Below are 23865 nucleotides of genomic sequence, written 5' to 3' on the forward strand. Positions count from 1 at the left end.
GAACAGGGAATTATGAACCCAACCTTATTATTCTTGAACAAACTTTGCAAGCTGATTAAGTTTGGGTTCAATCAGTTATAGATGGATTGATTTTACTTGATAAAAAAAATAGATGGATTGATTTGTAGGTATCATGGCATTGTATGTAGTACGGATTGTTATGACTTAACTCAGAAGCTCTTTGGGTTTCTGGTAGCTAGATAAAAGTTGCTTTCAACTGAATTCACGAACTCCTGTGAGCACTCACCTGCAATGCTCTTTTTCATTAGTCTAATGGTTAATTTTTTGTTACCCCTGTAAAAAATTTCTTTGTCCTTGTTTCTACATGACCGTGAGTTGAAACTCTGATATTCTTGTTTTCTTCCCCGAATTCCCTCAAACTTCAAATCTACATATTGGGAGAATAAAGTATATTTGGGACTGATCTTTTGTTTGTACGATACAAAATTTATCAAGATTTTGGGTGAGGTGGTGCTGGTTATTATTTAGTTGGATCGGGTTTAAATGATGGATTGATGTCTCTGCCAATGCTGTCAGCGGGACAAACATGTTTAAAAATTCTCTTTAGATCTCTATCATTGAGAAATCCTCCATTGCACTTTTTTTCCATTTCGGGTTATTTTGGGAAAATATTCTTATTTATCTATTTTCTCAGATTTTCCCCTTTTTTCCCTTCCTGTTTGATAGACGGGTGACATGGCACCTCCCTGAGACCAAGTTTCTTATATATCTACTTCCCAGATAATGCCTTTCTTTTTCTTTCAATTATAAGTCTTTATTTAATTCCTTTTCTCCTATTTCTTTTTTAATAATCGTGGTGTCGGGCCAGCTTGCGAGCACCTCGACTATTTTCACGAGGCACCTGCTATCTTCCACCAACACAGGTTCTAGGTAACTCTATCCATATTTGAAAACTTTAAGGATGGGAGGGGTATTTTTGACCCAAAATAAGAAGTTAAGGTGGCTCCCTCCGGATCAAAAAAAGTTACTAGATCTCCTAGAGAAAAATAGGTAATTTGACTAAACTGTCACCCTAGTTAATATAGGCATTGTGGAGACTACCCCTAGTTAAATAGAAGGATATTTTTTTTCCCTTTTTTTTTTTTGATCCAAAGGATAGTTAGAATCATATTTAGGGATTTTGTAGAAAATTTTAGGGTATTTTGACCCATTAACTCCCTTCTAAAAATCAAATTAAGTGCTTTGGCCTAAGAGTTTCTTTTTTTATACTAAGAAATCTTCAAGGGCCAGTGATCCACGGTTAGAGACTCCGTAGATAATGAGTCCACCGTCTACCTTAAATGCCAGGCTTTTGTCAGCGGCAGGGTTCGAACCCGTGACGTGCGCCTAACCCACACATCATGCATTGCTCTCTCACCACTAGACCCAAGCCCTGGGGCTGACCTAAGAGTCATTTTTGCCTTTAAATTGTTTAGATTTTGTTGCATGAACATTTGAGGATTAAAATGTAAAGAATGCTCTTTAAATTTGTCAAATTGTTCCTTAGAATTTCGTGAAACTAATATATCCAAGGCAAATGCTAAACACAAGTATTTACAATACGTATTTTTTGGTTGAAAGTAAGGTAGATATTGATATCCACCTATTAAAATTGCTAAAATTCTATAGTGTAATATTTTATGGATTAATTTTTGCTAATTTTCTTGTAGTTCATTGTTGTGAAAACCTTCTCTTTTTGAATGCAAGAGCTGTTTCACACTTTTGCCTTTGGATTTTTGTTGCTGTAATGTTGTGCTGTTGTGGACTTGTGGCTATTTCTTTTTATTTCAGTTAAGGTTATGTTTTGACTTGACTTTTTGGTTAGTATTTGAAAGTTTATGTTATGCAAATTACCGTTGTGTTGAATTTACAAACTTGTATGTTTAGATTGATCTTTTGAAAGAAAAATTAAAGATAATTATAATTTTTGGAAAACGTTGTTCTTTTTTAGTTATGTTAAGATTTAAGTATTTGAAAGGATCGTTTCATTATTTAAGTGAAATCTTTTGCAACTGCGTGAAGCATATGCATATTCACTAGTTTCAATATAAGAGATACTGCCCTCACACGGAATCTTCATTTTGGATTTCAGGGTACAGAAAAAGCAGGTGGTTACATCAATAGGCTCGTTGTGACATGTCTTCGAAGTGGGCTCAATCGGCAATTTCGAGTTCTACAGAAACCAGAGCGAGCTCCTATTAGAGCTTTAAGGGCCTCATCTTCTGGCAGGTGCATTTGTCAACCTGTCATTATTGCGTGCATGAAAAGTTGAATTGCTTTTATTTTTCTCGATGCAGTAGCGTTAGCTAGATCCTTACTCTTTATGATCAGGAGCAGTTAGGCTTTGCTGAAGGCTTCTTTCATTTATAAGAGGCATGCATGTGCTAGGGAATGGGAAATCTTGAAATTTTATTTGGTCAAGCTCCAGAACGTTTTCATGATTTTTGAGAATAGATTTTTTATGGACTATGTTTGTTATTGTGAACATTCTATTTGACAGTAGAAAGGATAATGTGGCACCCAGTTTACGTGTCATGTGATCTCTGTATATCATGGATGCCCCTGCCACCTCATGAATTTAGGGATATTAGTGTTATTGACTTATGAAACATGGAAAAGTTTTTCTTAATTATAAAATAAAAAAGATTTTCTGGAAAAGAAATGTCGAGAGACAAATAAGTCAGTCTCTTCCTTGGTTCCTCCTTCCCATGTGTTTTGTTTCTCCATTGCAGATGTACTTCAAATTGTATCAATACAAAGTCATTCTTTTTCTTTGTTTTTATTTGTTTCTTCCAGTCAAATAACAGCTTTGTGCCCATGTATCATTTCCTCTGCCTTGTTTTTCTCATTGGTAATTCCTTTGCATTGTTTATAAAGAAAAAAATTGGAGTGGGGACTTCGGGAGGTTGTTTTCCAGGCTTTCCCCATGACCGAACCTCTTCTTCCATTCCTGAACCCATCTAGAGCATTGATGACACGGGTCATCTTTTCGCAGCATAACTGCTTGGGAAAGGGAATTTAAGGAAACTGTTGTTTGGGGCTATTTAGATTATATACCGAATGGGTACTGATTTCCTCTTTGCTTTTTATACATGTTGTGATATGAGTGATTGTTTCTAGCTAATGTTTTGCTTAGTTCCAAAAAAATTTGACTGACTCACCATGTGTGTTCTCTTTGTTCCACATCTTATTCTATATCCTTTCTATCATATCTCTGATTGAGCTGATAAAAGTCTTTGATGTTCCCTATTCTTCTAAGCCTAAAAGTGATTTCTGTTATGTAGGTACCTATTGATATTGTTTCGTGATGCACCAGTAGAAGTTTGGGCCATGACTAAGACCCCAATCATGGTAAATATGTTCTTTCTCTTGTTCTCGCCATGCATGTTGAGTAAAATATGCTTCCAGGTTGTTGCAATTATTGTTTGGATCTTGAGATGGCAATTTTTGAATTAATGAAGGTATTGTGGATCCATTTCCAAAAAATGAAGGTATCGTGGATTGTTAGTTGACCCAATTAATGAGATTGAGGTGTGGTTTTCGATTTGACTGTGGATTCTAAATGTTCTGAAGTCGTTCATAGCGAAATGTAGTTACTTCCTACCCTTTTTCTTTTATAACGATGGTATTTGGGTTAGCTTGCTCGCACCTCGACTATTCCTTCAAGTACCTGTTTCCACCCACCAGCGCGCATGTATGTAATTCTGCCAGCAAACTTAGGCAGATGGGAAGAGATCACTGAGTGTTTTTTTTTTTGTCTATGCTGGGATTTGAACTTTGATCTCCAAGGTTTTCACTAACTTCATTGACCGCTAGGCTGCAACTTTGCGTGCTAGTTACTTCCCCACCCTTAATGGAGAGAGATAAAGAAAAATGTGTTTGCTTTCCATCCTCTTTTCTATGAGAATTGAGAAGTTCTTGCATGGCAAAACTTTACTTGAAACTAAAAGAAAGTTTTTCTAGATTAAATATGAGCCTGTTTATCCAAGACTCTATCCATAAAGGATCTTTTAGTATTGCTTGGTTGATTTTAGGATGTAGGACTTCGTAGGTGATTGTATCATCTCCACACCAATTCTACCAGAATGATCAACCATCTTAAATTTTGGTACAGCAAAGATAAACAACTACGCCTCAATCCCAAGCCAGTATTGTGGTTGGCAATATGAATCCACATTGATCATGTCACCCTGTTTGGACAGTAGCAATCCGAAATCTAAAATCTAGGTTCTTTAGCACTAGAAGTTTTCTATATTTTCTAGTGGCATGCAAATCGCTAACCCGACTACAAATCTCTTAGTGAACTAAACATTAATCACAACTAGTTGATGTTGCCTATATGATATTTTCTTCCATTGTGCTCTAAATTTGCATGAATTCCAAGAGATTGTAGGTCTTTCGAGACATCTTCCTTTCACAAAACAACTAACAATGTGTACATGCACTGGAATTAACTGTTAGTGCATTCCAAATTTCCAATAAATTAGTGACAAGGAAAAGCTTTAGGATCTAATATGCAGATTAGCTATGAAAAGATCAGTTTCTCTCACTTCTTGCTCCAAACCTTCTTCTCACTTAGGCAGTTAGGCTTTCGAAAACATGCTCCTCCTTGGAAAAACACGGCGTTTGTATTAGATTCTAAAACGTGGATTTGAAAGCTTTGCTATTTAGGATTTGCTTACCATGCAATTCAGTGTCAGTATCCTGTTCAGTCATGTGCTGTTTCTGTATCTGACCACACCAAGTTACTTGTAAAAACTTATTCAACAAATTGATTTGGCTCTAAATTGGATTGTCAACTACCTTATGGAAATGATACCTTTGAACATATGCTTGTAGCTACGCTAGTGTCACCAGTACTCCTAAAAAGCTGAGTAAATTAATATCGCTTGCCTGATGTTTCCTTTTTTATTGTTAGGATGTAATTTCACAGGTATATAGAAGTACAGTTAGAGATATTACATCTTTTTGTCTACCCGGTTGGGGTCAATTTGCCATTGTATTCTTTATTCCTTACTTTCCAGCTTTTATTGTATTATATTTTTCAATGCAGCTTAGATCACTAGCTCTCCCGTTCACTGTGCTAGAATGGACTCTTCCAACAGTACCACGGCCAGTGCCCAAAGATCGTCCTGCCATACCATCAAAAGAAACATCCCCAACAAAAGAAGCAGATGCTAGTGAGCTCAGTTTACTTGATTTTTCACGCGTTACTTAAGTATATATTTCCTTATCTGACTTACAAAATAATATCTTCTATGATCTAGTGTTTTCTGTGAATGCTAATACTCAAGGAGTAAATTTTGACTGCAGAAGGAGCTGGGACAGATGGATCTCAAGATGAATTTTCAGAAAGTTTCTCTTTTGCACTTGTCAATGGTGCACTTGGAGTTTTTGAGGTTCATGGTCGAAGGATCCGTGACTTCAGGTATTTTCTTCTAATGTTTATAAAACAACAATAGTCGATTAGTTAATATTTGGTGGTCTAATGTCTAGTCGGCTTTTGCACTTTAGTTAAAAATATTTCCCTTCTGGTTTCATTTTACTGGGGACTATTATATCCAATCAAATTTTGAGGGCGGTAGGGAGTGTATTTGAAAGTATAGTCTAAAGAAATGGAAGAACAATTGACTTTTGATAGTTATAGCCTGGCAGATAAAGGGAAGGTATAATGATCCTTTATCAAAAGTAATTAATTAGATTAACGTATCATTCAGCATTATGAATCAATATGAATTTGACCAAAGAGCTGACCTTTAGATTATTTCCTTTGTCCCTTCTATGTATATCTCTCTGCGTGTGGATTTATTTGTCTTTCAAATTAGGCAGGAACTAATTAAATCTTTTCATATTTCAATTTTAAACATACTGCAAAGGTTCTTTTGCCGATCAAAGTCTTTGTAACCTGCTTAAGCTACAAGTAGTCAGCTGCTAAATGGACAATTCTGAACATGGCCTATATGCTGTGAACAGGCTGATTATATAACAAGAGTTTAACGTGTATCCCTGTGGCTTCTTAGCAATCAATGCAATTGATTAGATACTTTTGGTGTACCTATGGTCGTCCTTGAATTCTGAGCTCCGGTTTGAAGCTTTAAATATGACTTGGTAACAAAAAATAGTACTTCGTAATGTTTGTTCTGTTGTACTGCAAATTTCTGATCTTCTTTAAGCTAAAAGAAGTGCAGCTTGGAGAGAGAGAGAGAGAGAGAGAGAGAGAGAGAGAGAGAGAGAATCAGATTACCTTACCTTTGAATCTGCTTCCCCTTTAAATGTCTTTGTTTTGTTATCAGCTGTACTATAGTACCTCACATAACGTTATCGTCATTTTTCCAGACCAAAGTGGCCTTCATCTTCATTTGTTTCATCTGAGGGATTGGTGACGGCAATGGCCTATCGGCTCCCTCATGTGGTATGTCATGTGTTCTTTTTACATTGAAGTGTCATTTGCTGTCTGGTTGCTTATTTGTTAACAAGGTTGGCAGTAATGCATCCGTTCTGCAGGTTATGGGGGACAGATCAGGAAACATACGTTGGTGGGATGTTACTACTGGACAGTCGTCCTCATTTAATACCCATAGGGAAGGGATCCGTAGAATCAAGTTCTCACCAGTTGTTCCTGGAGATCGGAGCCGTGGGCGTATTGCTGTTTTGTTTTATGATAACACATTCTCAGTGTTTGATCTGGTAAGCGAGAAATTCCCCTTGTTGATTCCTTTTCATGTGCCTCAATATTCTGAGTGCTCTTGTGTCCTATTCTATGGAAGTCGAGACACTTGAATTTGTATAGTTTTCCCTATCTTAGAAATACAGATCTCCATGGTTTTGCTTTGCTGATTAATAGTATATATTTCCTGAAGCCTCAGAAATCCCATTGCTGCTTCATTTCGTAGAGTTATTCCTTAGTTGTAGACGTCTCTTATTTAGATCCATAAAACTTGAATGACTGAACTTTCCATTACCCTTCCCTCAAGTCCTTTGCATGGGTTTGCCAAAAGTCTCAACAATTGGCTGTTCAAAGGTTATCTAAAAGTCTGGCACACAGTTCTAATTTCTTCTAAACTATATCACATTTCTTATTTGCAGGACTCACCCGATCCATTAGCCAATTCACTTTTACAACCTCAATTTCCTGGAACTCTTGTGTTGGAGCTCGATTGGTTGCCTTTGCGATCAGATAAGAATGATCCACTGGTGTTATGTATTGCTGGAGCTGATAGCAGCTTTCGCCTTGTTGAAGTCAATATGTATGTCCAAACAAGATTACTATTCTGTTTCATTATCTGTTTTATCTGTTCTCCCAGGTTAAAAACAAAAATTTTCAGTAAATAATTGAAATGCACAAACCTGCTGGGGAAGGAAGCAGCTTGCTTACTCTAGGCTCTAGAATAATTGCTGTGTAGGTTAATAAAAAATCTTGGCCTGCTCCTAGATCCGTATTTAAAGATAAAGTAAATGTTTATCTGGAGCCTTCATAGAAAGAAAGAAAGTAAATGCTTGTCTGGAGTTGCCAGAAGAATCCTTTATCTCGGTTTCTGCTTCTTTTGCCCAAAGTTAGCAATCGTTCTTAGGAGTTAGGATGAGTTTATCATGATCTGATAGGTTATTTTGCTCTGTAATGCTGTTTTAGTTTGTTTTAGGAATGGTCCTTTTCACGAAGCTTCCTTAATTTTAATTATTTGGTATTCTGATTGTCTCTCTGTCACACTCGCTTTTTTGAGGGAAATTGGCTGTAGTTTCTTTAAATTGCAGTCATTACCCGCTACATTTTAGAGAATCGATACTGTAATAAACTTCCAGAAACTGTTAAAGTTCCCTGCATTAGCCTTGAAAACTAAGGAATGCTAGTCCCCGTATAATATATAGGGAGAACAACTTAAGTGAATGCTATGGTTGTGTCTGATATTGAGAAATTTATGCCCTTGGCGGCAGAAATATGATGTTTGCAGTAGGAATTGAAATACTTCAACTTGATGCAATTTCTTTTACTTTGTCCAATAACCTAAAATAATATCTGATTCGTTATACTCCAAACTTTTGTCTATTCTAGATAGATTTATTTTATTGAGTTCCTGGTTCCTGAACTTGCATATCTTTGTAAAACTGTCTTTTTGCTTATGCAGAAGTGACAATAAAATGGTTCATGGTCCCCAAGCTCGACCACTCAAAGAAAGATTTCGACCAGTGCCTTTGTGTTCTCCCATATTACTACCCACACCACATGCCCTGGTAATTGCTTTTCCTTTTCTCCACAAAGCATGCTAAACTAATATAGTTAGGATTGCTTTATTGAGAAAAATATTTTAAATTTGTTTAGTATCTCACATTGGTTGAGGGAATCGGTTGTTGCCTCCTGGTCTTGGAGTCCTCACCTCATAGCTAGCTTGTGAGGTCGAGTTAGGTCGAAGGTCCATTTTTCTTATCATTACCATAGCCGGACTGTTCTTTATTGTTGTGTTATCTAATGTTGGCCTATGTTACGTCATTCACGCCTCGAAACTCCACTCTTGGTATGCCCCGGTTTTTGGTTTCCCATATTACTATGTTAGTTGAGGGAATGAGGGGGTTTCTCCTTATATGCTTTTGGAAAATCATCACTTGAAAAGCTAGCTTTTGGGGTTGTTAGCTCAAAGTCCATTTTTTAATCAAAATTAACTGTTTGGGTTGAGGTTGTTAAATTAGTACAATTGTCAGTTCTTTTGTTAACATGCAACAAATCCTGTGGCTTTATTTTCAGTAAACAAAATGTTCGTATTAAAGTGGAAATGAAAATTTTGTTACATCTTTTTGTTTTTGGCTGGTTATTGTAGGCATTACGTACAATCTTACAGTTAGGTGTGAAGCCATCATGGTTTAATACATGGAGTGCAACCACAGATGACGCGAACTCCCAAGTTCCTGGAACTCCAACAGCTGGAGATCTTCGTAATCACATGATTGAATCACCCCGTATTGGTGACTCTGTAGTGCCTGAGATGCTTCTCAAAGTACTGGAGCCTTATCGTAGAGAAGGTATTATTTTTGTGCAATCTCATATTTTGTGGTAGGATATATTATCTATCAGCATTTACACTTAACTTTGCATAAAAGACAATACACTTGGTGAAGTATTTGACATGTTTCAATGTCTATTACTCAAGGGTGCATACTTAATGATGAGATGGTTAGACTCTATGCTGGTCTAGTGGATAAAGGTTCTGCAGTAAGGTTTGCTTTTGCTGCTGCAATATTTGGGGAACCCATGGAAGCTCTTTTCTGGCTGCAATTACCGCGAGCTCTAAATTACTGGATGAATAGATTGACTAACAAGTCTCCGGCAAGAGTCCCTCAATCAGCTTCAACGTCAGAACTTGATGAAGTATCTATGTTAGATAGGATATCATCAAAGGGAAAGTCAGGGACCGGAACAGGAAAAAATAATGCTTGGGTTAGTTTTATCAAATAATTCTGCTGAATATTCATGAAAAAGATAATCTGCTCGTAGTTTGATTATTTAACTGTGTCTGGCTCTCCAATTTCTTAGGAATGGTTTTCACCTTTTAAGTTAGGTGCCTTTAGTGGCTTATAAAACAAAAGAAGGAATTTGTTGCCTTTAGTTCTATTCCCAGGATATCTAATTGATCTTATGGCTTCTCTCTGGCAGGGAAATGGTCAACTTCAGCTGATGGCCTTTGAACAAGAAGAGTTGTGGGGGCGTGCTAATGAGCAGATTCCTTGGCATGAAAAGCTGGAAGGAGAAGAGGCAATTCAAAACCGTGTACATGAGTGAGTGTCCTCTGTATAAATGGTCTATTTATATCTGTTTGCGCCAGCACACCAAGATTGTTGGTCAATGAGGTTGACAGGGTTGACCTAGTTTAGTTTGAAAATTGTATATCCTCCAATCTGTAAGTAGTGAAACATGAAAATATATAGTTTTTGTAATGGTGATATGCATTGACGAGGTTGGTCTATTTATATCTTTTTGTGTCAGCACACCAAGATTGTTGGTCAATGAGGTTAACAGGGTTGGCCTAGTTTAGTTTGTAACTTATATATCCTCAAATCTATAAGTTGAGGAACTTGTCGAAGAACAATGCAGTGAACATTGGAATATATAGCTTTGTTAATTGTGATAGACAAACACGCGGTCGAGGTATAGCATTACCATCCAAGTGATGAAGTCCAGAATACTGGTGATGCATGTAGGCTGCCATGCTTTTGTTTGCTTCTCTGAAATATTGGCGTTGCTGAGTGTCTACATGGAGGAGCTCACATTGCTAAAATGAGATGTGCGCGCATAATTGTCTGGTGATATCTCTTGATGTCCCTAGCGGTTGGTCTGAATGCAGATGCTTTTGAAATGATCGAGTGTTACATTTCTTAAATAAGAAACAAAATCACGAGTCTGTATTGTGAATATTCTAGGAAATCTCACCAGTCCCTGAAACTAGTGAAGTAACAGAACCAATATCATTTATTACTTTCTTTAGGAACAACAGAACATATAAAGGAATCAAGAATGAGGTTTTTCATCATATGGATATTAATCTCTGGCTTTTACATGCATTTTATTAGGTGACTGTCATTTAACCTTGAATTGGTCAATAAGCAAGAGTTTGGCTTGATGATTTTGTTTCTGATTACCAGATTAGTATCGATTGGAAACCTAGAAGCTGCAGTTAGCTTACTGCTCTCCACGCCTCCAGAGAGCTCGTATTTCTATGCAAATGCATTGCGTGCTGTTGCCCTTTCTTCAGCTGTATCGACGTCTTTACTTGAGCTGGCCGTGAAGGTGCTTCTTCCTTTCAATGTTTCATTTTACCTTTTACAGATAAATTCCTTCTCTTTCTTTGTGTTGGTGTCTTTGTTAAGTCACTTGTTGTGATGCTTGTGTAGGTTGTTGCTGCCAATATGGTGAGAACAGACCGGTCCTTGTCTGGAACACATCTTCTTTGTGCTGTTGGCAGGCATCAAGAAGCTTGTTCTCAGGTAATGTTCGCCATATATATTCTCTTTTGTTAGTTTAGTGATCTTGATCTTGCCTTGAACAATTGATTGATGCTAAAGTTATATGCCTTCACTTTATTTAAGTGTAATGGGCTAGATTTATCGACTATCTGCAGTGTCCTTATTGCAGATTGAGGTTGATGCATGATTAAATCTTATAGCATCTTGACCTATTCATTTATCTTTCCTATGTGGTAGAACTATTCACTGTTCTTGTCCGGTTCTGTGTTCTGTCAGGCTGATTTCTGCATGTTGAAAATTGTGACTAGCTTGGTAAATGATATTAATGTATGTATTTATGTATATATAGGTCGGGAATTTTTTTTTTTCCTATATTAAATCATTGTCGATCTTCTAAAAGTGAGTGAAAAACGATGTGATACATATAAATTATGTTTTGTATGGTGGAACTTTTTGGTCTTTTCAGGAAATCATTTTCCAGTGGGAAAGGGGGAAATTAGTAAATTTTTTCCCGAGTTCTTGTCTTATTCAGAATTTTTGTCCCTATGTTATTAAACAGAGCGCATTTAACCTTTAATTAAACTAAATGTTCGATTTTGGTCCTTAAACTGACGGAAGTGAACAGACAGTAGTTCGTATTAATGACAATGCTGGTTTATTGCGCTACTTCGAGGTCAACAACAACATACCCAGTGGAATCCCACAAGTGGGGTCTGGGGAGGGTAGAGTGTACGCAGACCTTACTCCTTACTTCAAGGTCAAAATATGGTATTTTACCATCTCATTGACTAGAGCAATATTTCTAGCCTCGTTCTTATCTAGTGATGAAAAATTTCTCAAATCCTGCGATTGAATTGAATGAGATTTTGCACGGTAATTTTACCATCTTGGCAAGAAGGAGCAATATTTGCCTAAAGTTCTTATGCTAGTGCTGTGTAAAACCAAGACAAGTTACAATGTCAAATTATCTGAAGTAAGCTGAAGCATGACCTTGAATGAGATTTTGCACATTGGAGGATTTACTGGTGCGGAATTTTAATTCCTTTTGATCTTGGCGAGCGTATTTAATTAATTTTCTCTTGTGAGGATATTTGACGAGGAAGCATTGTTAAGGTCTTTTGCAGTCTTCTGTCAATTATGGGAAGGCGCTGGCTATGAAGTTTTAGGTGGAATGTGACAGGGATGACGAATAGAATAATTAATCGAAAACTCATTGAAAGACTCCACAAGACAGAGTGACTACTGTGGATTGGAAGGGAATCGATCATTTATTGATAAAATGCACTTAGTATAATAATATGGAGAACTCAATTAGGATAAAGCAGTAACATGGACCACAAACTGCTTTTTCATGTGGGTAATGTTTTCTTCAAGAAAAGTTTTTTCACTAAATGGGGAAAATAACTTCCATTTCTTTAGGGAAAACATCATTCTCTTTTTCAAATATCTCAACTCATACTCCTTATCACTTGCTTTAACCAACTTTTGAACCTCATTTTTAATTTTCATTAATCTTTAATACTCAAAAAAAATCAACAAAACAGTATCATCAAAACATGTCTTACACTTATATAAGTTTAACATGTGCCATTTACACTTATACCCTACTAAACACCAGAAAATGATGCAGGAAATGATTTTCCATATAAAACGTTTTCGTTTGTACCAAATGCACCCATAGCTGGGTTGTGTTTTCATCTTTGTAGTCTTCCGACTGGGGCATCTTTTGTAGTTACTGACATGCTACAAGTTGACTTCCTTTTACTAATCTATTTTTCTGAGAATTATGCCTTTCACTAGCCATTATAAATGGACTTGTGCAGATTTTGCAACCGCAAGTGACAAGCCACATTTCATATTTCTCTCCTTTTGGCTAATTTCACGTTCAATCTATTTGGCAGTTACAAGATGCTGGATGCTGGACTGATGCTGCAACATTAGCTGCAACACATCTAAAAGGAACTGATTATGCAAGGTTAATACCTATCTTTGATCAAAAAGAACGTGGAAGTTCTATAACTACAACTCCTTCCGTCCCAAAATACATGTCGCATTTTTCATTTGCAGGCCCCTTAAGAAAGCATTTATAAGGGTAGAATTTTGACTATTTTACCCTCTTAACATATCTCCTCATGTTATTTCTCCTCAATAAATATTTACTCCATCAATTATGAGAACCTCTTAAATGTTGCTAATTAATACGAGGGTAAAATGGGAAAAAGGCAAAAAGCTACTTAATTTTATCTTGGTTAAATAAAACGACAAGTAATTTGAGACAAGTATTTTTAGTAAGGAAGACAAGTATTTTGGGATGGAGGGAGTATGATTTACTTACGATATGATCAGTAGCATACTTATCAAAAATGGAAAACTTAAAATTTCGGTCCTGCAGGGTTTTGCTGAGGTGGGCTCAGCACGTTCTTCATACTGAACACAACATTTGGAGGTATCATCTTCTTCTCTTCATCTGGTATTTACCAGAAAATTGATGGTTCTCTTATTTAGTAATAACTCAATGCAGGGCACTTATCTTGTACGTTGCTGCTGGTGCACTGCCAGAGGCATTAGCTTCTCTTCGTGGGGCACAGCAACCAGACACAGCAGCCATGTTTATACTTGCTTGCCGGGAAATACATAGTGAATATCTTTCCAGCTTGGATGATGAATTAAGATCTTCAGATAAGTTGGTTAACTTGCCAGGACTGAACCCAGAAAGTGAAGATGTCGACGCAGTTGGTGAATACTATGGACAATACCAGAGAAAACTGGTCCATCTTTGCATGGACTCCCAACCTTTCTCTGACTGAGAAAACTTTGCTGGCATACCTTTTACAGCGTGTCTTAAGATCTCCGGCTCAGCAATCCGAGTCGTCAGAACAAGCTTCCCATCCGTAACCATACATTTGAGCCTAAAACTTGAGACATTTAAGCGATGGTCATAAAAAGCCAAGAGCCATGCCCGAACTACAGCTTGGTCTCAGTTCAGTTTGAAAAGATTTGGACCGTCACACTTATCAAATAGAGAAGTAATCTGCAGTTCTTTGTGGGTCAACCATGACAGAATTGGTGACGACGCTTTACACGTACACGACTCACAATTTCATACCACAGAGACGATTGTTCCTTTTGAAAATTTGTGCCATAATACACGTCCTTTGAAAGTTAGCCAGATTACAAGATCAATTCTTTTGTATAAGAATGGAACTGTTGTAAATTGATTGATTGATTGATTATGTAATAACATTGAGTCATGGAGTTCATACGTTCATTGTTACTAGGGGGCGATAATAACTCGACCCCCTTAATTTTTACTGTGTTTTAATTTTTTTATTTGTTCTTTTATAAATTCTTGGTACCTAGAAAAATTTGATGCGTGATGAAGTAGCGAATCCTCATAAACATGAGCTTTTTAGCTGTTGCATGTAAATACATCATTGTGAATGATTCGATTTAAGAGTCCCAGATAATTGCCCTGTTTGAAGATTGTACATATTATAAGGCCAAAAAGTTATTTCTATTGAAAATATAAAAGAAACATACGAAGAAGCTTAAGGGGGGTTCAACTTACTATGTATACATAAAAAATAATTTTAACCTTATAAAAATAGTATTTTTTTCAGCCGAGGGGGTCGATGACCCCTTACTTTTTAGCCCCTTAAACTTGCCCATTTTTGCCATTTAGACACCTATACTTATTTTTTATATAAAAAATGTGCCTATTAGTATAAATTCTAAATGGTAAACCGAGTCAGAAAAAAACCCGACTTTGATGCGTGATGAATAATTGGTTTGCGAACTAAAAGTCCCGAACCAAACCAACACATAAATTCAAATTTTAAAATGTTTTATACATAAAAATATTTATTTGTAATGTAATTTATAAATATTTCTTAAATTTTTTCGTACTTTAACTATTATCATATTATTCAAGCTTGAATGATTCGATATTAAGAGTCCCCAGAACTAATTAATGCTAACAAAAGTTCAATTTACCACTATGAAGATAGTACATAACTTAAGTTTTATTTCTGAATTAATACATAGGGCTTGTTAATTAGCAACATTTTGACGAAGCTTTTGTTGAATATTTTTGCCCTTTTTTATTTTTTAATTATATAGTTGACACCTATACTATATAGACCTATACCTATTGAAAACTTTTATTGGTTTGATATATAAAAAAAACCCGACGCAATGTGATTTAGCTAACCAACCCGATCCAGACACAAACTCCACTGAGGTGGCACAATACGTGAATTACACTTAATTTAGGGCGTGTGAGAATGAATGTCAATTTTTTTTTCTGCTTCAACTTCTTTCGCTGCCATTCTGCCACCACCATCACATATTCTCTCATGTTATCATTGCCATGACCACTTTTACACAACTGAGAATGATGGAATAAGAGGTCTGGAGACTCCGAAGGGTTTACATGAACTTTGTTGTCAACATGTTAAGTGCTTGACCAGAATTCGAATTGTTTAGAGGTTACGAGATCGGCAGAGAGAGAAGCACGAAGGATAATGGTTGGTAGTCGGTCTATAGGAAGTGGGTGGTGTTGGATATTTTTCCATGGTGCTCGTCCTTTTTCATTGGTATTTAGGAATTGGAGTTTGAGTTTGAATTTACATCGGAGAAGCCATTGCTGAAAAATTTGAAAGATTCAACTTTAAGTTCGAAATCGGCGTTGAGTGAATTTCGAACCTGAATTTGATTGGGTTTTGTTGTGAGCTAAGACTTAATTGATTCCAGCTATAATTTGAAGGTATAGCTGGTGGAGGACATGGCGGCGACAATGAGGTGAGGAGCACATTCAAGTCTTCAATTAAAAAAAAAAAGGAGACAAGTGAGTACTATTTTCTTTTTCTTTGACTGACTTAAATTCTAATTAAGTAAAATTCGGGCTAACTTGTAATATTCAAAACATAGAGATACAAAAGAATTTTTTTTTGAAAAAATAAATAAATCAAAGACATTCACTTTAACTTCAAATTTTCTCCCATTGTTGAGTTGTGAAATTTTTGGGATATAAATTTGTAATTGAAATTTGAAAATAATTGGTGAGTTGTTGCATAATTAAATAGATATTAATTTTTTGTGCTTAAATAGGTTGTTAAACACTACTTGGAAGGAGATTTGGTGTAAGAAAAATTAAAACTCCATTGTTGGTTTTGTTGAAGTTGAAAATTCGGATTTGAAAATTGGTTATTGTTTTGAGTGGGTGTTCTTGAAAATCATTGTAAACACATGAGCGAAGCTAAATATCAAATTTGAGATTCTTCAATGGTGATTTGAGTGATTTTTGAAAATAAATTTAAGAACCAATAAATAAACTTTTGCTGTCACGAACAACTACATTAGTTGTTGGGCAACTACATTAGTTGTTGGACAACTATTAAAGTTGTTGCAACAAGTAATATTAAAGTTCTTGAAAGAACAACTATTGTTGTTCCCACAACTACGATAGTTGTTCCCACAACTTCAATAGTTGTTCCATCATCTGTCAAAGTTGTTCCAATATTTAATAATCATAATTAAATTAATATTTTACTATATTAAAAAGGTCTTACTGGTTCAAATTCGATACTACGTGTCCCAACAACTGTTGCAGTTGTGGAATAACTTAACTAGTTGTTGGGACAACTTTAGCAGTTGTCCATCAATGACAGTAGTTATTGGGATAACTATGACATTTAGTCCAGCAACTACAATAGATGTTGGGGACCTACAATCATTTGTATTATAGATTCTTAACAATTCTTGTCTTTTTATATTTTAGGTACGATGTAATGACCTCAAATATTGCTAAGTTTGTTATATAACTTAATGTTTAGGGGAGAAAGAGATTTTATTTGTCATAAGTATTTGACGTTGCTATTATTAATGATCTAAGTTTAACAAACAACCTTGATGTATATTTAAGAGCTTGTGGTAATTCTATGAATTATGTTGCATTAATGGAGTCATTCTATTATAGTAGTCACCACATGTTAAAGTCATTGAGTTTTTTCAACAACTTCGATAGTTATCCCAGAATTACTATTGTAGTTGTCGGACAACTTCTAAAGTTGTTGAAAATTTCTATTAGGTGTAAGACAAAAACTTTAGCAGTTGTCGTACGATTAGAGGAGTTGTCCGACAATTACTGAAGTTGTTGAACAACTGCTAAAATGTTGGAACAACAAAGTCAGTTGTTACAACTAGTATAATGATTATACCTTCCTTAGGCGAGCTGATAATTGAAGATAGGAACGACTTCTATAGTTGTTACCAGAACTAAAGTAGTTGTTGGGCATAAATGTAGTAACCCAATGATAATTGAAGATAGATCACGCGATTCTGTGAATTATTGCACATAAACTAAAGCGATTCTATGAATTATTACACATAAACTAAGTGACTAATGAAAATTGATGATCAATTAAGCTAAATTATGAATTAGTAAGAATAAATGTAGTGATTCAATGACAATTGAAGATCAATCGATCTATTCCATGAATTATTGCACACACACTAAGTGATTTAATAAAAAATGATAATGAATTGAATCATTCGATAAATTATTAAGGATAAACATAGTGATTTAAAAACAGTTGAAGATCAATTAAGTGTTTCTATGAATTATCACACATAAAATAAGTGATTTAACTATAATTAATGATCAATTGAGCTATTCTATGATTTATTAAGGATAAACATGGTAATTCAATGACAATAAAGATCGATCGAGCAATTATACGCGTTATTACACATAAACTAAATGATTTAATGAATATTGATGATCAATTGAGTCATTTTATGGCTTATCAAGGATAAATGTAGTGATATAATGACAATTGATACTCAATTGAGTCATTTTATATATTATTAAGAATAAATGTAGTGATTCAAGGACAATTGAAGATTGATCGAGCCATTCTATGAGTAATTGCACATAAATGAAGTGATATAACTTCAAGTGATTATCAATTGAACCATTATATGAATTAAGGATGAACGTAGTGATCCAATAACAATTGAAAATCGAGTGAACAATAATATGAACTATTACACATAAAATAAGTAATTTAACGAAAATTAATGATCAATTGATCCATGATATAAGGATAGACGTAGTGATTCGATAGCAATTGAAGTCGATGGAGTGATTGTACGAATTATTACACATAAACAAAGTAATTTAATGAAAATTAATGATCAATTGAGCCATAATACAAATTATTAAGGATAAAGGTAGCGATACGAACAATCAAATAAAATTGAGTGACTGTATTTAGCATTACACATAAACAAAGTAATCATAAAAATTGATGATCGCTCGAGCCATATTATGAATAATTTTGGATAAACATAGTGGTTCAGTAAGAATTGAAGGCCAATCAAGTGATTCTATTATTATGTTGGACATAAACGTAATGATTCAATAACAATTGAAGATTGAGTGACTTTATGAAATATTACACCTAAGGTAAGTAATGTAATGACAATTGATGATCAATCAAGAGATTCGATGAATGATTAAGTATAGTATAGTTATTGTATTAACAATTCTATGAATTATTTAAGAGTTATTAAGATAACTACATAAAATGATGGAACAACTGACATAATTTTTGGGACAACTAAAGAAATTGTTGGAACAACTCAAGTAGTTGATGAGACAATTAAAAAAAATTATTGGTACAATTGAAGCTATTGTTGGGCAAGTATATAAATTATAGGAACCATTAAAGTAATTGTTAGGAAAACTATAAAAATAATGACTAATCCGTTATAACTGAATCTCAACAGAGCATACAATGCATAGTAAAGCATTAGCTAAGGAATTGAATAATAGTTGAAGATTAATCGAGTGATTCAACATATTATTAGACATAAACTTATTGATTTGATTACACTTGAACATTAATCAAGTGATTATACACATAGTAAAATATTAACTTAAAGATGATTATTAATAATTGGAACAACTTCGACAGATGATGGAGCAACTATTGAAGTTGTGGGAACAACTATCGTAGTTGTGGGAACAACAATAGTTGTTCTTTCAAGAACTTTAACATTACTTGTTGCAACAACTTTAATAGTTGTCCAACAACTCTCGTAGTTGTTCGCGACAGCAAAAGTTTATTTGTTGGTTCTAAAAATCACTCAAATCACCATTGAATAATCTCAAATTTGATATTTAGCTTCTATCCGGTGTTTACAATGATTTTCAAGAACACCCACTCAAAATAATAACCAATTTTCAGATCCGAATTTTCAACTTCAACAAACCCAACAATGGAGTTTTAATTTTTCTTTCACCAAATCTCCTTCCAAGTAGTGTTTTAACAACCTATTTAAGCACGAATAAATAATATCTACTTAATTATGCAACAATTCACCAATTATTTTCGAATTTCAATCTCAAATTTATAACCCAAAAGCTTCACAACTCAACAATGGAAGATTTTTTTTGGGGTAATTTTTAATTTTAATGGGGTTAAAGTGTAAACAAGTAAAGTTTGGGGCTGCTGGGAAAAGTCTTTTTAATGAGGTTTGACGTCATTAACACTAAACACTTATTTGTCACTCCTTCCTTATATTTAAAACTTGAAGGACTCCCACTCAATTGTCAAACTTGTTTGTCCCTTTTAATTCTCCCAAGCAGCCAATGAAATGGAGGAGATGACGGTCTCCCATTTTTTCCTTTTTTTCTTTAGTATTTTTTCGCCTTATGATGTGTCTTTTTCAGATTGGATTTATTTTCCACATCATCCGCGTGGAACACACGCGTTTTACATTTTTGGTTGGCTGTTTTTATGTGTTTAATAGACACAGTTTAACTCAAGTTCAAGTGTTCAATAGGTACAACTCTTAATTTAGGGATCTAAATGTAAAAAATAAACAAGTTTAAGGGGCCGCATATGTATTCAGTCTTATTATAACTTTAGGATTCAATTCATCCTTTTCTGTGAAACCTTCTAACACTATTTCGAGAATAGTGAACAAAAGGACGGTAGGTGTGTTGGATAACATTGAAAAGATCTAACCAAATCGACTTAAAAAGTTGACATATATTAAGGTTTGATATGATCTATTATTTAAAAAAAAGGCGGGGACTACATCGATGCGCAGCATAAATGTATGTTGCAAAGGTTCTATATTTTCTCTTGAAAAGATTGTCGAGAAATTTTCGTAATTCTTGTTTGAGATGTAGTGTTCAATATTACCACTATAGAAGGACCCCCCTCTTTTTTTTTTTTTTTTGATCTACTCTAATGTATATGTCCCACCTAATTAACCAGATTAATGCGAGAGACCATAGGTATTTTACATACAAATTCATTCATCTACCACTATAATTCTTCTTATAAATTGACTAATGACCCCTTTTAATGTAGGGGTTTTTCTCGACCAAAGTTAATTACAACCGCTAGCCAACATACAAAAAATATATATTGATTATGTATAAAATATACATATTTATAGTATATTATAATTAATATATAAAAATATACACTTATTGATGATTCTTTTAATGGGCGATTACACAGTGTAAGAATACCCTTATAAGTTCAATAAATTCAAGCATTAAAAGAGTTGTATAATATATATAGTTGTGAAACTCAACTTGATTTTCTCCAATTTGAAATCTACGCTATTTTTGCTGGTCTCACGTCGATTTATACAATTCTGAAACTAAATACTGTTAAGTGAAATATATTGCAATAACATAGCGTGTACAATTTCTATAACGTTGACTTAATAGAATCCAAACATTTAAAATTAAAATAATAACGTCTAACCTAATATCAACAATCTCAACACAAAATATTAATTTATTAATATATTTTAACTGAAAGAAATTTTAAAACAAACTAACTAAAAATAATTAATGACTTTACATCTCAAAAAGTCTATATTTTGCCAAATCCCCACAAGGAGGCCTAATTTTAAAAAATAAACATGTTCTAATAAACCGTAAAACGTCTCATGCATGTTTCAATTGATGCAAATGTGTATAATTAAATCATGAGATGTATTTTGTGTGATCAACTTATCTACGTAATTGATACTTGTGAACACGCGCAAAAACTTTTTCAAATTATGAGCCGAAAGTGTCTAATAGAATATTTTATCATGTGTATAGCCGTATAAGTACGCTCAATTGAAACATGTCATAATTCGATTATCTAAATAAAATTTACTGAGTAATTTAAGGGATTATGATGTATTCAGCCCAACAAAAAAGTAACAGTACATCCACCATGACCAAATCAAAATATGCATGCAATCGTACTATATACCTGCCTTTCATTACTCCTTTTGTGTATGAGACTTTTTCAACTCTCAAAGATCTATATGTATTTATAGATTAGAAGAAGCTTAACTAAAGCCAAATCAAATTAAGAGGACTTAAACTAATTTCATAAAATTCAAGAAAGATTAGGGTTTTTGTGAGTAGCACAAGAATCATGGAGGAAGAGCTCATTTCAAGGTAAGCTTCATCTCTGCCTCCAAAAAAATTACTGTAGTTTTTTCTCTTTTTCTTTGAAGGTCCCAAAAGAAGATAAAAACATTACGTAACAATCTTCTCCAGTTTGTCTCGATAAATGCTTGTTAGAATACCAGCTCTCCATTTTCATTCATTTATTTATTTGTTTTGTTTCTGAAAGGTATCTTGATTCTAGTTAAAACTATTGATTGTGTGTATTTTTCTGGATAAGTTTCGCTAGCTTTTCCTCTTACAAAGTGCTTTATTGCTGCCTTGATGACTTTGGCCCAAAATTTTCTGCTAATTTTGGTGTTATAGATTTAGCACCAACAATCTTCAATAAGGTCCAATTTTTTGATGTGCTTAGTGAGGTATACAAATTTACTTGGATATAGTGGCCAGTCTAGACCATCGTTTAAGGATTCCCGATAAGCCAGTAACTTTTGTGCATACCCTATATTTCTATCTATAAATATCTGATTATGAACCCTATTATTAATTTTTATTAACTTGAGGTCGCTTTGAGAACCCATAAACTTCAAATCCTGAAAACGCCTGTGGTTGGATAATAGTAGTCATTATTCTTGGACTAGTTGTTGTGATCAATTTTCTTATTATTGTAAACTTTTTTGTTTTATCTTTAATGCAATCCAGTGTGAAATATTTGGTCTCTAATGCAAGCTTACATGCTTCTTCAAGCATGGATACTGGCCGCAGGATCCCTGTGGTAGGGTTTTTTTTGCAACCCCTCCATAAATCTAGATCAGCTACATTTCTTCATTGCTCTGAAGAAAAAGAAGAAGGAATGGATGGAGCAATATTGGACGCTTCCCTTAGTTTCCTCGACAAGCCTTGGAAGCCTATCGTTGGCTCTTCAAACGGCTTACTTCTCTGTAGCCCTGACTTTTTCATGGAAAATTCACAGTATATTGTATGCGACCCTGTTACAAGAGAATTCAATGTCATCCCACAACCCCACAAGGTTTACAAAAATGTGTCGCTTACATTCATTTGCAAAAGGAATGATGATCGTGCATCGCTTGATAAGATCAACTATGAAATACTCCGAGTTGGCATGCCAAATCATCTGGTAACATCTGATACCACATACGAGATAGACATTTTCCTCAGTGACTGGTGAATGGAAACGGTCTCATCTTGTATCTAGCTTGCCTTTTATGTTGGCAGCGGCAAATGCTCCTGGCCTTGTGCTAGAGGATGTGATTTACTGGTATGACATGTATGAGTTCTTAGCGGTTTATGATCGATCATCCAAGGCGGGTAAAGATGATGAGGAGATTAACATACAACTACTAAAATTTCCTAAAGTTGGTAAAACAACCGCCTGGAGTTTTCGATTGGGTTTGTGTGAGGGCAAAATCTATTATGCTAGAAGCGATAAGACTCGCATAGAACTTTGGGTTTTGGCAGGCGGCTACAAAAGTAGTACTAGTAGTAGTGTTGATCAATGGGTCCTAAAACATAAGGTAAGTTTCACTGAGATTTACCAAAACAATCCTAATAAAGTTGACATTGGGAAAGATGGCTATTGGCTTTTCCAGATTGGACATGTTCATCCACACAACTCGAAACTGATTTTACTAGGTGCACTTCATAACTACTATTGGTGCGATTTTGAAAGCGGGAAATTGGATGAGGAGGTAGCAATTAATAGGTCATGTACTAGGTCGTGCGATCACTTCTTTTATGAGCGGCCTAGTCGTGCTCCCAACTCTGCCAGTGCTAGTCAATGGCTTTCAAGGCTTTGACAGAAATTACTGTTTGATCCGGAGGCGAAGTCAGGATCTGAAACTTATATATATAGGTAATCTTTTATTATTATGTTCCAATTGCAGTGATATGAATAAATGTCTCGATTATAGACTGTAATATATAATAATATTTGATGCATCCTGGTTTTCATTTAAGGTTTGGAATTTAGTTGAATGAATGTTTTGCTTGCCCAACATATTGAGGAAGAAATTTTATGAGATACCTAGTAAAGTAATTTCAGAACTATAAAAAGATGGTCACATCGTTCCGAATAGCAATACATTTGAAGGGTTGATATCTTAGATGGTCACTCAACTAATAGTTATTATCTCGGAAAATTATCTTTCTTCTTGATTCCAATTTCCTTCAATAAATAAGTGACTTTTCGAGATAATCACTACTAGTTGAGTGACTGGGTGAAAAATCAATTCTACATTTAAACAACCTTGCTCTTTTCACACTTTATTTTCGTGAACTTGTATATATATTGTTGTTAAGTTCACATGTTGGATCGGTGTTGCTTAGTGGCCCTTTTTTAGGCCTCCGTTTATATTTTGTCCCCTTCTTTGCAAATTGTAATCTTTTTTGCGTCACAAGTGGAAGTAAATCCAGCCTTCCTCTCTTCTCCGCGCTCTTCCTCCTCCACCACCACCCCCTTCTCG

At 34.9% G+C, this 23865-nt stretch overlaps 1 protein-coding gene across 1 annotated transcript; it reads left to right on the forward strand.

The window, feature by feature from the left end:
* Positions 1–1279: 1279 nt before the first annotated feature.
* On the forward strand, positions 1280–14210 carry LOC132065710 (uncharacterized). Its single transcript, XM_059459227.1, has 17 exons — positions 1280–1326; positions 2023–2229; positions 3285–3351; positions 5054–5180; positions 5314–5428; positions 6337–6412; positions 6505–6687; positions 7087–7247; positions 8124–8229; positions 8811–9012; positions 9141–9427; positions 9644–9765; positions 10630–10774; positions 10879–10971; positions 12852–12925; positions 13343–13396; positions 13472–14210. Exons 1-17 carry the CDS (start codon positions 1280–1282, stop codon positions 13755–13757), a joined length of 2352 nt encoding a protein of 783 aa, XP_059315210.1. The 3' UTR covers positions 13758–14210.
* The last annotated feature ends 9655 nt before the right edge of the window (positions 14211–23865 follow it).

Source organism: Lycium ferocissimum, chromosome 1, assembly GCF_029784015.1.
Source record: "Lycium ferocissimum isolate CSIRO_LF1 chromosome 1, AGI_CSIRO_Lferr_CH_V1, whole genome shotgun sequence".
In the NCBI taxonomy this organism is placed as follows: domain Eukaryota; kingdom Viridiplantae; phylum Streptophyta; class Magnoliopsida; order Solanales; family Solanaceae; genus Lycium; species Lycium ferocissimum.